Source organism: Acanthopagrus latus, chromosome 19 (genome assembly GCF_904848185.1).
Source record: "Acanthopagrus latus isolate v.2019 chromosome 19, fAcaLat1.1, whole genome shotgun sequence".
NCBI lineage: Eukaryota > Metazoa > Chordata > Actinopteri > Spariformes > Sparidae > Acanthopagrus > Acanthopagrus latus.
Window position 1 is genome coordinate 5719450 of NC_051057.1, and position 16256 is coordinate 5735705.

General features: G+C 41.9%; 1 protein-coding gene across 7 annotated transcripts in view; it reads left to right on the forward strand.

Moving 5' to 3' along the window:
- The window catches only part of LOC119008756 (E3 ubiquitin-protein ligase HECW1-like), a 62737-nt gene that overhangs the window by 13932 nt on the left and 32549 nt on the right, over window positions 1-16256 (forward strand). For all 7 annotated transcript variants that reach the window (XR_005071522.1, XR_005071521.1, XR_005071523.1 and 4 more), the window contains 3 exons: window positions 489-583; window positions 9409-9484; window positions 10084-10253. Coding sequence is in view for 4 of the 7 variants with exons in the window: in XM_037079395.1 (XP_036935290.1) it covers window positions 489-583; window positions 9409-9484; window positions 10084-10253 (341 nt within the window). In the remaining 3 variants the exon portion in view is untranslated. The remainder of the gene's footprint in view (window positions 1-488; window positions 584-9408; window positions 9485-10083; window positions 10254-16256) is intronic.

The following is a 16256-nucleotide window of genomic DNA, read 5'->3' on the forward strand; positions in this document are numbered from 1 at the left end:
GTCTTTTTACACACCTGCTCATAGCTGTATATCCAAATTCACTTTATGTTTTTCCCAGCTCTCATCAATGCAATTCAAATGAACAGTGTAGACCTGTTTCACAGCAGCTATTTTGACATAAAACAGTACAGTGAACACGTGGGTTACCATCGATACTGATTAAGATTCTGTTCAGGTCAAACAGAGTCAAGAGGCTGCTGTCGTGCATGTTAGCCCACTACAATAGTCTCCAATACACTAAATGGAATTGAGCCTTTGTTAATTGTCAATAATTACTCCTGTTTTTACCTGCTATTTGATATAAATATGCGTGTCATTGAAAAGGTCTGTTCCATTTGACAACAAGAAGGAAGTCACTTTCTTCAAAACCATTTTGAATTTAAACAAAGGGACGAAAAAATAACAAAAACAAATTATCTTGTCTGGAAATAAAATCATGCTGGTGAAAGGAAAGTAAGTACTTGCTTTTCTCTCTCTCCCTCTCTCAGCTGAGACACAGGTCTGCTTCAGGTACTACCACGGAGTCACCGGAGCACTGAGGGCAACCACGCCCAGCGTGACCATCAAGAAGGGCCCTGTGCCGGTGAGTGTCACCACACCTCACAGCTTTATGTTGACACAATTGGCATTTTTGGGCTTCACTGGGCACTTCTTCGTGGTGAGGATACTTTGTAATTCGTAATAGCTAGTCTTCAAGTAGGTTTTGCTGCAGCCACATCTCTGATGAGAGCACCAGAAGACACTGAGTATATCTCAGACAGAGTTGCAAGTAGTTATTCACTTGGAATTGGTAGGAAAAAAAAACCTCTCTGCTCTCTGAGGGAGCTTTCAAAGAATCTGAGCAACGAGGAGGCTTGAGCTGAGAGCTAATCCCTGAGGATACAGTGTCAGATACAAAAATTCACATGAACACAGAGCACAGAAAGATAACAATGCTCCAGCTTCAGTCACAGGAGGTTGAGGTGGGATGGTGGGAGAAGGAGAGGGAGCAATCAGTGTTGGCATTAGAGAATCAGCACAGTAATAATGAACTGACAGGTTGTAAAGGCTATAACACTTACATGAACATGATTGGATGATACTGGTCAGCTGGTCGCTGAATATATCATCAAAAAGATAATAACATTGTGACTGCTGATGCTGATGAGCTGAGGTTAGCATGACTTCAGTGATCTACCTTGCTTTAGTCCCACACACACACCACACACCCCAAATCCAGAGAATCAACTGTGATATTGATGCAGCACAAATGGGTCTTGGTCTTCCACAGGTCCATAAACCTCTGACAAAAAAGTCTTGTTAGATTCCCAAAGGCTCACTTGATCTAGTCCAGTAAAACACAATGTTGCATTATAAACTGAAGAATCGCAGTTGTGTATGTTGTTATCTGTCCAAATCTTCCAGTATTTTGCTTCATCATTCTATGTATTCATTGTATTTCAGCCATATTTCTGTCTGAGTAGAAAGGAGAGAAGCTCTCTCTTCCCTCCCCTCTCTCCTGAACCACTCACAATCCAGTTACTGGATGATTGACACAAATTTCAAAACAGCAATATATAATTTTATTGGGTTGTCTAAGGCTGTAACTCTGACTGCACCTTATGCACAAATCAGGTAAGAAAAGAACTTCAATGGGTTTTAGCTTCTGTTACTCTAAAGCATGGGACCCTGTAAGATTAAATAAAAAAAGACAAGAATAAAACTATTCAAACTCCTATAGCTCAGTGCCAGACTTCACTGTGCTGGGTGCTCCAAATTCAAGAACAGCTTTCAATTTGCTTTGGCTATGACTTTTAACAAAATGCAAAACAACACAGGTCCTTTGTAAAATGTTTTAACTAGTAATCATCTTGTAATGAATGTCACTTCAGTTCTGCGTTCTGACTGTATGAGTCATCACAAGCAGTAAACGACACAAAAAATATGTACGCACTTGTAAAAGGTTTCACCACGAACTCAACCGACTGGCTTCTCTCCCGTGATTTCTCATTAGTCTCTTCAGACTGTAGCACTGTGCGTGAACTTAGTGTGAGCTTCTTGCTTCTGCTTGAAGCTGTGTGTGACCCTCCAACTGAACTCGTTTCCACAAATTGAAAGGAAAAACTGAAAAACAGTACAAAACACAGAAAGTGTTATTTTTAAGTGCAGAACTTCATCAAAGTAGAACTCTCTCAATACTTACAGTGCAAAGAGAGACCAAACAAACTTCTCTTCAAGCATGACACAGAGCTGAGAGCTGGCTACATCTACACTGCCCAGCTGAAGATATTCTAGGCTATTACACGCATTGTCAGTCACAATAACGATGCTATGGTTTGGCCTTTTAAGCTCCCGGTCAGTGACAGCTGCTTGTAAAACTTCAGCTATGTTTGCCCCTGTGTGGGATTCTGAAAGTGGGATTACAACATTTACCATCTTCCCAAGCATTTGTCAGCGTTGTCTGGCCCTTTGATTTCCTCACAGGTGCAATTGATTTTAGTAGAGAGCTGTGGTGGTTCTGTAGTTGTCTTTGCATAATGCTCATTTTAGCCACAGTGTACTATTTCTGTTTTCTTACAGTGCTTACATATTGTTCGTGTCTTGTCTGTCACAATCAGACTCCGTCATGCTGGCTGCTGCTCTGTCTGTTATGTAGCATTTGACCTCGACAAAGACATACCATGTTTTAATATTTGTCATTCCCCTAGTAACTAGAGTATTACAGATTGGAGCAGTGTGTTATTTACTGCATGAGAAATATCACACAGATGTAAATGTGTTCTCACTTGTCAAGAAGCATGAAGGTTGCCGTCACTTGATTTTGAATTGACCTTTAGGGCTTTGGCTGAACTGTTCCTCGATAATTAGAGCTGATGTATGAAGCACCATCACAAGTGACATTGAGAACCTTTTATATAAAAAATTAAAATTGTGTATCCTGTGAGGGCTTCTGACGTTGATCCCTATTAAGGTCAGGAATTCCCACAGGTAATGTGATGTACTGTAGTAGTGTTCATGCAGTGCCTGTCAATAAAGATTGCACCTCTGATAATTTGACATATAACATAGAACCCTTGGTAACCAAAGAATAACATATCAGCCATGTTTTTAGTGTTTTATCCTCAAGAGAAAACAACATATAACAGTGCAGCTTTTGGTCATGTTGAGTGCAGCATGAAAGTGGAGCACTTAAAGGATAACCCCACCATTTTTACACATTAAACTGTGTTTACAGGTGTTGGGGAGTACTGCTGTGAATGTGAAACATGTAGCATAAAGCCTTTAGCGACTCTAGAGGAAGCTGCATGTGATCTGATAAACTGCCTCAAGCGATGTCACTCAGCATCTCAGCTGCATTGTGGGTAATGCAGTTTTAAAGAAGACGACGGCCGTGTCATTTGTTTTTGTGCAATTATCCACCAGCAAACTACTTTTCAAAGCCTGGTGGCCACGTTACCCACAATGCAACTTAAACACTGACTGACATCAGACGTAAAGAAACATTCAGCTTCCACTGGAACATACATACCTCTTATTTAAAAAAATGTGTTTATTTGTGTTTTTTAACATTATGTTTAAGGGGTGTCCATCTGGGCCATTAAGGTCTACTCATAATTAAGACATTTTAATGCAGAAATGTTCCATACTAGATCTTTAAATGATTCAGAGCTATAGCCTGGTGACCTATGCCTGGCCTTGAGACTGTGTGTCCAGTGTCATTTGACACTTTCATAGCTCCGATGTCCAAACCAATCAAACCCAAACCTCTGTCAGAATCTCCCCCAGAATCTCTTGAGATGAAAATATATATATCAGCGTATCAGTGTTGTCATTGCCCTTGTGAAGCCTCGTTCAGTCAGACAGACAGCTATGAAGAGGGTGTCCAGCCGAGCGATTGTATTTCAGTGTTTGCCTTGCCATTCTGCTGCTGTGGGCCCCTGGAATTGCTGATGGGCCCAGAACTTGATCTGCACTTGCTTCCTGAGGACAAAGGAATAAAAATAACTGGCATTAGGAAGGGAGAGAGGGGGAAGTAGAGATAGCAGAAGAGAGTCCACTCCAGGTAACTCATTCAAGTTTATGGAGGTGAGGGCTGGAGAGCACCAGGTCAAACTGCGGGAGGCAGACCCAACAAAGAGAGATCGAGGAGGAGACTAACGGTGATGGACAGACGGGAACGCAGCACAGGGAGATTTGTCTGCTTCGCCTGCCGTTTACCGTAGATCTGTCAGACGCTGCAGACAGAGAAGACACAGCGGTTTTGTTTGTGTGTGATGGACGGCATGTGTTTCCAGCTTGGACTGTTGTCTCCCAGTCACCCTGAGAGAAGGAGCGGCAGGAGGACGAGGCTCAGCTGGATAGCCTGGGTAAATGTAGATATTCACCCATCGCCTTTCTCTCGTCTTACACACACGTGTGACAACTCGTTCAGTTATCTGTGTTTTCTGTTGTTTTCTAGCAGACAGGCAGATTGAGTAGGACATCATTCATTTACACTGAATCTGTTTACTGTCTAGATGATAGATGGTGCGCCACATGATTAAACACATTGTTGATAATTGCTTTAATATTTTAATGTTGCATTTATGGCAAGCTGGTGCATTATTTGGCAGTGTCTACTTCAATGTAGCCTTTAACTTGATCTATCTGATAGATCGCCTTCGCAATTGTAGATGAATCGATAAAAAGACCAGATTAAACATTAAATGAGTAGTTCAACTTTTTGCCAAATTTCTGGCTTTCTCTGCTAGAGTGAGGTGAGAATGTCCATACCAGTCACTGTGTGTTGAGTACAGAGCTGGAGTCAGGACATGGTAGATTTGTTTTGCGCAAAGACAGTCTGGAAGCCGCCTGGCTCTGTTCGAGTAAGAGAGAAATGCCTGACAACAGCTCAAACGCTTACTGAACAACAATTTATGGGTTTAGAGGGACATTCCATTTCCTTGACAACAGCAGGTGTAGTGACTTTACTTGTCATGAATGAGGTTCCCAGGTTTGGCCTTTACAGAGAATGTGCGGCCATTAAATATCAGGCAATAGAGACTGAGGTGTTGTGCAGAATACTGGACTGATAGATAAACAGCAGGATAAGAAGAGAGGCAGGTGAAGTGATGCACTCATCATCTGTAGTGCCTATTGTACAAGCCTGTGGGGTCATGTTATGATCTGGGGTTGATTCAGTTGGTCAGGTCTAGGTTCAGCAACGTAATGTGCCCAGAAAATGAGGTCAGCTGACTACCTGAATATACTGAATGACCAAGTTTTTCCATCAATGGATTTTTTCTGCCCTGATGGCAGGGGCCTATTCCAAGATGACAATGCTACCAAGTTGTGAAAGAGAGGTGAATGAGTGCCGTAATCAAAGCTAAAGGAGTTCCAACCAAATATTGGCATGTGTGACTTTTTTTTTGGATAGAAGTTCCTAACCTGTAGTTTGTAGTAAGCAAAGGTGGATGCTTGATATTCCATGGCTCTAATAAGATCTGTTGTGTAAAAACTCTGAGGCTTTTTTCTCTCCTCTCCTAAAACCTCTCCGAAACCCTCGCTGGACATGTGTTGAAAATCGCCATCATGTTGCCCTTGCCTGAAACTCAAGTTAAGGTGGATGGTTGGGTAAAACAAACACAAGATCTCAAGATCTGTGAAACCAAAAGTCACCAGTGAGTTCTTTTAACTTACATGTAATCATGTTACGGTATGAGTTCCATAAGCACTGTAGTTTTTTTAACCCAAAATGCATTCTTTATTAACCCTATCCAAGTAGATTCCTGCATAAACCCAAACAAACTGGGTTCATACAAAGAAGGTGCAGCACCGTTACGCTGCAACCTTCATGTTGTTTTTCAGAAACAGTGACAGATGTTGTTTTGGGAGTCACTGGCAATCACCCCGTTGACATTTAGGTAAGAGGATGTGTTGCTTTTTAATTCACTGAAAGCAATTCAGCTTCATATTATCTGTTCTATTTATAATATGATTATAGCTGATGCTAAAAAAGTTCCCATCACTAGCCCAATACGTCACTCATCCCCACTTCTGCTCTGATGATTCAGAGGATTCATAAAATATGATGTTATGATGTTACATTGGTATGGTGATGAACAAACTCATGCTGTTCCCTCATCCTCTATCACATAAGGACATCAGGACAACTAGAAAGTTAACTGTAATGACAGTTCATTTAAGATTCTAGATGATAAATTCTCCATGCCCCAGACTATCCTAACAACTATGTCATGGTTATCTCCACTGAAGGACGTACAGCACCAGGTCCATGACTGCTGCTGACTGATGGACATTGAATTAAGACATTTGACAAAGCATCCCGCCAGACCTCCTCTTAACACTGAGCCGAGTGTGACATAACCTCCTCTACGCTACCCTGTGCCTCTGTCCACCACTCTAACTCAGTTAGATCACTCAGCCTCTCAGTCTTAAGAGGCACCGACATGTATTGAAATATCTTATACCCAATCACCCAGAGGTGGAAGCCTCGGTGTATCTGACCTGTAATCAGATGTGGATCCACTTTGTACATGTAAGCTGTCTCTCTCAGGGCTCGTCCTGGTGGGGGGTTGGGTGCTCTATTGTGTAAAAATCCCTCTCCTCTTACATCATTTAAGATTCGCGCAACCCTTGAAGGATGCTCATGAATTGTACATACAGCTCCCTCTATATTTTGAAAGTGTCTGTCTCTGCTTCCTGCAGCAGGATGGTAGATTATATAAAGTGTGTTGCGGATGCGTGAAGTTGTCATTCGGTTTTATCTGCGAGATTAGAATCATTGAGGAGACCCACGCAGGCACTTTCCTCTCTGACGATGCTCAGCAAGGCAGATTAGCATCTCATTAAAATGAATTGGTCCAAACATCTGTCACTTCCTTTATCCCTTTATCTTGTTGTTCCCACCACCAGTTCATTTTTTTTCTTCCCAGCCCGTTGCGTAAGCTTTCAGAGCTCATGGGGAGCGTTGGAAGGAAATACTGCAGCATTTCTGAAAACTGTGACACACTGCCTGTTTACATGTTCTTTTACTGGCTGCATTTAGCAGCCTAACTTCCTGTGTCATACTGCTTTCCATCGATAGTTAACAGAATTATCAGTGGGTCTAAGATGACTCTATATTACAATTCACTATGATTAAAAAGACATCTAATTCTTCTTTACAATAGAAATGAAGTTTCCACACCTGTCCGTGGCAACAAAAAGGGCTATTTTGACAGAAAGTCGGGAAATCCCTAGCAGAGCCCGACTGATGTATTGGTTGGCAGATTTTATTGGCTGATATTGGCCTATGACAGATAGATCAGTTGTGGCGTATGTGTTGTCTGATATGCTATAGTATGGAAGATTCAGTGCCCCCACAGATTCTAAGTGTTACTACAAAGAAAATTTATGACATCATAACAATGTTATGTGTTGAAAACATGTATATTGAAGTCAACATGTATGTAACACTATGATCCTACCCTCTCACTGAAATTATATAGAGCAGAAAGAAGTGGGGAGACACTATTCACCTTATTATGTGTCTCGCATTACTCACTTCAGTTTGGGGTATACATTTTTATGGTGCCTACTTGCACCAGTGTGTTATTGTGCAGCTGGTTGTCCAGGATTACTGATAACTGTCCTCTCCTAATTGTGTTTCAGTTCACTAATGTCATTTTGACCTATAACATTTAAACTATAACATATCCTGCCTCTGTTAGATATCTTTGTTTGAATACCTCTTCTTAGGGATGACTGCAAAGACTGTGTCTTGAATATATTCTGCACATAACTTACCCTAACCCATACAGAATATATTTTATTCAAATAATACAGGTCGATATATTGACATGTGAATTCTTTGCCTCTTAATATCAGGACTTGCTCAGGTCCCAGGGTTACCGCTGGTATCGGTCGGCCTCTAATCTCTACCCATTGCACAAGATTATGATTGTGTCCCCATTGTGTCCCCCCATGTTTTTGTAAACCAAACCATCAGCACAGCATTGTCACCACATAACTTTGAAGCTGTTAAAACAATATGTTGCATTACAAAGAAATGTAACGTTTCACTTTATCTGGGGTTTGCAGAAACATGTGTAAGATTTGTTCTGGTGATTGGTTGCAACAGCACTGAAAGTTTCATCTAGACTCTGGTCATATTTAGTATGAATGTTACTTTCCACAAAGCATAATTTATTAGACTTGGTGACCCCCCCCCCCCCGACGTCTAGCACCACTATCACACCAACACGAAGGTTCATTTGACTTTTTCACTTGCACCAGCAGGCGGATATTTCAGTTTATCCAATTTATGACTAATCACCTGCAAAATCCATGTAATTCCCATCAACCTCTGCTGTACTTTGTGCTAATGCAAATTTGCAAGTGTAAATATTCTGAACACTGGTGGTTATGAACACGGAGAACATTAGACCTTCTTAATATCGGCAAGTTAGCATTGTCCCTGTTAGCATGTTAGCACATTGACATCTCACTCTACGGCAGCTGTGTTTATAGAGCGTCACAGAGCTGCTAGCATGACTGGAGATAATTCAGGAAGAAATTAAATGAGTTGTCAGAAGCCACTATCTTTAACACCATCCTGAGAACATGGATGAATATTCATTGCCTTAAGACTGCTAAAGCTCCAAGAAAACATGAGGTCTTGTTTGCGTTGATAAGGTGTGTACTTATCACAGAGGGGAAAAGAAGTCCCGAGGGAAGAATCCATAATGTGTGAGACTCAGGATTATGGCTGTAATAATTTGGTGTTTATCCCTTAGAGATATGCCACCATGTTTGTTTTTCTGCCTGGTCATATGTGACTAGGTTCAGTATGATTGGGACATCGAGCTAAACATTTCCGCTGCATGGTGTTGCTGACACATGACAGCAGTATTTCCATCTCCCTCCACCACTTCCCCTCTCTCTCTCTCTCCCTCCACCCCACACGCTCCCCCTCTTCCGGGCTGCAGAATCAATGTCAGGATAATGAAGACAGCGTATTGATCGCAGGATGCTGTCAGGCTGACTGAAAGTGGAGCTTTAAAAAGGCTGTTGAAATGAGATTGGATGTTTTGTCCCTGACTAAAAACATACATGTATCTGAAATCATGTCAGTATCTCCAAGATCCGTCATCTGTCAGCTTTTTACCCTGTAAGCAGTCATAAATGTTGTCGCAGTGTATTTAATTGATGTTTGTTTTGCTATTGAGTATTCACTTTTTTTCCTTATTCTCTCTTGAGTAGAAGTTTGTTCTGTGTTGCTTTTATACCATTATTTGGCTGCAGTGACCTACTTTCCTCCTGGGCATCATTAAAGTTTTATCTTACAGCGGAGACGGCGGTGTAGAAGAGAAGGAAGGACCGAGCATTTTTCACGTTTGTTTCATTTGAGGACAGTTCTTAACTCCTCGTGTCTGTCTGTGTCTGCAGGTCTTAAAGCCGGTGGTTAGTCCTGAGGTCAACCATGGACTGGGCAACAGGAGACTCATTAACTTCTCCCTGTCAGGTAGGAGCATCCGTCTTCTTTTTCCCATCCATCCCCGTGTTTATTTGCTGCTACGCTCACACTGTTCAAACACACTGTCCTCATCTGACCCGTCTCTAGTCCTACAGCCCTCTCCATCAGTGTCGCTCCTTTTTTATGCTGTCCCTCTTAAAAGTATATAAATCTTGACACTTTGAGCCCCTCTGTCCCACTATAACCACTGTCACAGCTGGAGGATGTTAGCAGTTAGCCAGACTCAGCGTGCACCACAACAATGTGGGTGTGTTTGATTTGTGTCACTTAGTGTGCTCGCCAGGTGGTGCATCAAGTCAGTGATTCATTTAGGTAGATGCAGCCTTTCTCTTACTATGTTGAAGTAATAATGCTAACCACCACATACCCCATAATGATGTAATTATTGAACTATTGATTAATTGCAGCTAGGACCAACCCTCCTGACACTCGCCTGTGATGGTTCCCACTCAGCATGTGTCTTCTGTCTCCTCTCTGGAGCTCAGCCCTCCTGCAGCTGCAGGCACACCGCCAGCTTACAGAGTTTTGACAAACATGTCTGCGTCCTTCCCTGCTCTTTCATTGCTTCCATGTCCCCCCTCTGTCAGACCTCCAGGCAGTCGGTTTGAAGAAGGGGATGTTCTTCAACCCCGACCCGTACCTGAAGCTCTCCATCCAGCCTGGAAAACACAGCATCTTCCCCTCGCTGCCTCACCACGGCCAGGAGAAACGCTCCGGGGTGGTCTGCAACACAGTCAACCCACAGTGGAGCACAGAGGTGCGTGCCCACACATGCTTTATCCAGACATATTGATGTTTTCAGACTACATTTTCTGTATCTATACTGTTGCTGTGTGCAGTGAAATTGGGGTACAGTGGGTCAACATGTGAGGGGAGGACAAGAAAGAAGTAGCTGTCTTTTGAATGTCTATGAATTAAGTTGAAATGATGTCACAGAATCTTTCCCTCTGGCTTCCAGTGGATGTCTTCTGACTGTTGGACAGAGAGGCTGAATTGATGTCTCTGGATATGTTTTGCTCGGTGGGTTGTACCGTTTGTGTGCGAGGCTGTGTCAAAAGGCCGACTGAAAGCCTCACAGACCTTTGCTGAAAGTCGTCCGCTGTCACTGAACATGAGGTGGAGGAAAGTTTCACATCACAAAGAACAATTTCCGCAGATTAAAAGAAAAGGTCAGGACTGGAAGGTGGACGGTAGAAATGTAGTGATAATATAGAATAATATGTTAAAGTATATATGTGAGCATGTGTGTTTGTGTGTGTGTACATGCATGTGCACGTGTTCTTGCTCTGTAGATAAGGATTGTCTCTGACTTTGAAAGGATAAATTACAGTGTTTTATTGGTAGTTTTAGTTTCTTTCCTTTTCACGTCTATGTTATGTTATCTTTGGTAACACATTTTCTTGTTTTTTTGTTCTAATTTACTCTAAAAATCAGCTTTCCTTCTAGGAACTGATTTTGTTTGGTAACATCACTAAAATACTGCACATGATGCATTTTTTGTCATATTTTTTTCTTTCAGTGCTTGCCTTTCATTTAGCTTTTCTTTTTTCAAATTTTTGACCTAGTTCCCCCTGGTGCTGATGCATCGATGTGTGATGTGTGTCCCGCGAGATAAAAACCTGAACCTGGAATAGATGTTTTCTGTTCATGGATGGAAGGCAAACAATGGTTCTTAAAGGTTTTGTCCAACATAAGTCATCTCAATATTGGATTTAAAGCATTTTTGAAAGAGACAGTAGGCGGCAACATTCTGCCCATTATAAACCCTGTACAGCAGAGTGCACAGCACACAAAGGGGGTGATTGGTTCTTCTTTGGTTTCTGCAGCAGAGTAAGAGGATCAATGTAATCCATGAAAATCATGTTTGCTGTGTGGAGAACACGCTCAGCCAATTGATTTTCTCATTTAGACTTTTTCTTCAGAAACCAGATGTTTTTAGTAAGTTGACCAGTAGTAATCAGTCATGTGGTGGATGCAGCAGATTAGTTGGATGAGCACACAGGCTCATGTAATAGTTTGAATATACAATGATGATAAAACTGTGTCACAACACACTGTCATGATTGAAGCAATTTGCGATGCTAAAGTAGTGATTTAGTCGCTTTGAGATGCTGCAGAAAAATTGTAAATTTTAAGGAAGAAGGTCTGGTTACTGCTGCTGATGACCCAGATCCAAACACAGCCGCTGGATCAAATAAGCCACCTTTATTTTGGCCGATGTCCAGTGTTTTCTCAGGGCCTGCTGCAGCCTGTCAGCTGTGCTGCCATTTTACTGGTCCACGAATCACCGCCGAGTGTGAGTGTGACATGGAGAGACTGAGGAAACAGAACCAGGAGAGACTCCATGTTTTGTGTATAAAATGACGTGGAGTTGTTTTGTGTCTGACTGCACCGTCTCTCTCTCTCATGATGCTTTTCAGCCCAGTCTCTACCGTTCATTATGTCCCTCAGAGGACTCCATACACTGATTTAATGCAGAGTCCCTCTTGGCAGCATCCACTCAGCTCAAAGCCACTTTCCTTTTCCAAACGGCTCCCATGTTGAGTGCAGCTCGGCTAGCTTGGCAGTAATGTACTGTATAGCTCTAATGGGTCTCCTTAGCATGCTGGCTCAGTCAGCGTCCGTCCCATGCTGCAGTCCAGTACTGGGCAGATTTAGGAGACGAGTCTGCACCATCTCATGATGAAATAAATTGATGAAATATCATTAGTGCAATAAAAAATATGAGCTGTGATAAGAATGGAGCCCGAGAGACGGCTGTAATACAGCACAGTGCTTCCCATAGAGCTGAATTCTTTCTGCAGATGTATTCTATAAATAGTGGGGCTGTAAAGCACTTTGAATAATACATGCAGGGTTATATCTGCTTTCATATTAGATCAGTGTTGACCATGATGAGTGCATTTTACTGTTCTTCAAGTTTGCAGTATCTGATATGGCATGATTGACTGTTGATGATAAGAATCAGTAGAGTATTAATCCTCTGGAGTCTAAAATATGTTAATGTAGATATGGCTAACAGTCTGTAATAGTATGTTATGGTCCAGGAGTTGTGGGCATGCCCCAGTGGGCCCTATTATGATTGTCTTGTGTGTCCAAATGAAACTAGCCGCCATTTTAGATAGATAGAATAGAGCTTCTGTCGGTAATACATCTGTATCGGAAAAATTGCGTTGGTTGGGTGGCAGTGACCCTCTCCCAGTTGTCATTAGTTGTCATTAGATTTGACTTGGTTTACATGATCATCACGTAACTGTTCTGTGTGACTTTTATTCAGTATTCCCCCTTTACCTGAGGGTACAATTTGCAAGACGAGTAGTCATATTTGCACGTAGCTTTTTCTATGAATATTTTGCAAATTGGTTCAGCAAGAAAAGCCTGCTGTTCCATGAAGCAGAGGTCGACAGGACCAGCTGAATTTGGCTCCGATAGTTGGCGATTGCTGCACGGCCTCCGCCGACTGCGACCACCAACCCTGAGTAACACTTTATTCGGCAGGTTTCTGCGTACAAGGAATTTGTTTTGATGCATGTGTCAGAAAAGCAAAGTGAAGAAATAAGAACGCAATGAAAAAGAATAAGCATAGATTTAAGAAAAAGCACAGAGAGTGCAGAGACACTACTCATGTTGAAGTCCAGTTCAATCAGTTTTTTTTTTCGACAAACACACTGTACAAATATTCAGTATACACAGTGGAAAATGGATTTATGATTTTAACATGCAAGACACATACAGTGCATATAGATTTTGTAACAATCAAACATTGAAAATAATAGAAGTTATGAATGAGGAAAATTGCAGCCAAAACTATCAGACTACCAGACCAGATCACAACCTTTTTACCTTGTGCAAATGTAATGTACCTATGAAAATATGCATGTATGTCCAGTGAACAGCTCAATGCAAACGACTATTTCTGTGGAAGGATCAATACCTCTCATGTGGAGAGAGGCGTGATACCAATACTGTGTGTCATTATGATCGAACAGTGACTTTTGTCGGCATCTCATGCACATGTTGTCATGCTAATGAAATGGTGCTCTGTACCCGTGACAAGAGGGTTTGGCTCAGGTTGACCTTGAGATGACGCTTTCAAAAAAGTAAAATAAAAATGTAAAAAGAAATAAACAAGATTGTGTAAAAGTGGTAAGTGATACATGCTAATGCGAAGTTAGAAACAAGTGAGCTTGTGGGGATTTATTTGGCAGTGAGGGTCCAATGTAGAGACAGCTCTGTTGAGTTCTTGTGTCCAGTTGCATTATGGGAAATGTAGGGTAGGCTCCCATGTTTCTTAAGTTTGACCGATATTTAGTACTGACAGTGAGGATACACTGTGTCAGCCTCTGCTGCACGGATTTGGACCAGTCATTTATAATCTTTCCTTGCACAACTGCCCCAAATTTGTGGCAGTGGAGGTTCCCTTCTAACCTTGTCTCTGATTGGCTATTTCTGCTCTGAGCATACATGTGACTAATCACACGATCCCGTGAGCTGCTTTTAAACGATATGTCTTCACTTTGCTGTCAGTCATTCGATACATTTGTCTTGTTCTTTATTAGTGAGGAGCCTTTTTTACCCTTAAATTCTTAAAATTAAATCTCACAGCTTTTACATGACAAATAGGCTCAGTTTCCGTTATCCCGCTAGATTCTCTTCTTCTCGTCCTATCCCTTTGTCTCCTCCCACCCCTCCTCCAACACCACTGTCCTCTGGTCCTCCTCTACAGCTTGATTACACTCCTCTTTCCACAGATTCACATTGCATTCTGCTGCTGCGACAACACACTCCCTCCTCCCCCCGTATCTCCCCTCTCTCTCTCTCTCTCTCTCTCTCTCTCTCTCTCTCTCTCTCTGTCTCTGTCTCTCTCTCTCTCTCTCTCTCTCTCTCTCTCCCCCCTGTACAGCTCACCCTCTTTATTGAGTTTGTTGTGCATCCTCCACTCACAAACACACACTTTTGCTCTGTCTGCTCCCTTCTGGCTCATCTTGTAAATTATTCACTCTGACTCCTTTTCATCCTGCACGCTGATTTTTTTCCAGCCCAGCCTTTCTCCACCTCCTCTTCTCGTCCTCTTAGCACCACAATGTCATTTCATTTCATCCCATACAGATTGTTTTTACATTTCAGTGGCCTCCTTTCCTTATTATTTGCCCTATTCCTCCCCAATTCGTCGTTCTGTTTTTCCTCTTCGTCTGTCATCTAGGATTACAACCAAACACAGCCAGTATGAAACACACAGAGTCCCAGACTGTGATGTTTGCTGAACCATGCATGCAATACTTGAATCAATTGTTAGTGTATATCATTTTGAGGGAATTGGCTGATACATAATTTAAATGAAAACCAAACTGAGGCTGGTTGAGAAGGAAGACCAGAGAAAACATTCAAGAGGAATTGCTAGAAATGATCTGTTAAAAGCAAAGAAACACAATATACTGTACAGCTTTTATTCTTGAGTCTGCAAGCACAGGCAGAAGTGAGGGAAATTCAAGTTTTGTTTAATGTTTTTAAACTTTTGTCCAAAATGTCACCTAGTAGATGGTCCTTGAGTATCTGTGAGGAAGAGACTGTGTGTTGCACCAGAAACGATTTCTGAATCGCTCACAACAACTTAAACTACTTTGTGCACGCCACTCATTGAGGAGGTAAGCTCTTTGCCTCTTTAAAGCACAGATTTGTTCGGCCGAGCAGAACCAATACAATTTACAAGAAAAATAACGTGATGCAGCCGGCCCGACAGCAGAGCCAGATTACAATTATGTACCCGGAAAGCGAGCTATGTTTTCCAGTTCATAGACACCTAAGAGAACGCTGCTTCTGCTCCAGGCTAGTTGTGTACCTCAGCAGAGCTGTCTCAGCTGTAAAGCTTCAGTATGGTTCCCTAAACACCACACTCACATGTTTACACATTTATGATGCCATAAAAATACCTTTCATAAAGTGCTCTGTAACAATACATGTAGGAACTGGGATGTCCTTTAAATCACTGTGAACAACATATGAAATGGTCCAAGTCAGCCATGATACTGACTTCATTATATTGAGCTATCTATCACCTAACCTGCTTACCCTGGTTACTACTGGCACTTACCAGTCATGGTAAAGACTCAAACTTGGTAGGTCTGGTCTTTTCATGCATATGCTGATATCAGAATGAAATGTGAAATTTTTCTGTATAACGGGCATGACTGAGTCACTGTGTAACAACTGCTTTTCCTCTCAACAAGGTCTAGGTCCCAAAGTCTTTTTGAATAATCAAGGTAACATAATAAATGGAACATTTGAAATATTTGTTGAGATGTGTGTGAGTGTATACAGAGGGATGATGCAGCTGAAGCTCCAAATTTAGCTTACCACAGCAAAACATCTAAAGATGACCTCTGTCAACTTTTATGCTAATAAAGCGAATCAGAACAAAAATTAGAGAGGTTGTCCTACAGAGCACTCGGGCAGAATCTCCAAGTGAGTCATGTTTGTACATCTGTGCCATTTAAAAGTTCTCTTATATGTTACCATAGGTGCATAAGGCTGAAGGCTTTTTCATGATGAGGTTCTCATGTTCTAATTACCATTGTAACCACAGAAGCCACTGTTCAGCAACAGTCACATACTGTAGTCTGGCTCTAAGAAGAATAAAGAATATGACCATTAACCCCAGTGTTGTCCCCACATGTAACCTAAATCACGGGGCTATGAATAATATGGACAAAGCAATCTAAACATCCAGCAGTCACTCACCAGAGCTGGTGGCTATCAGGCA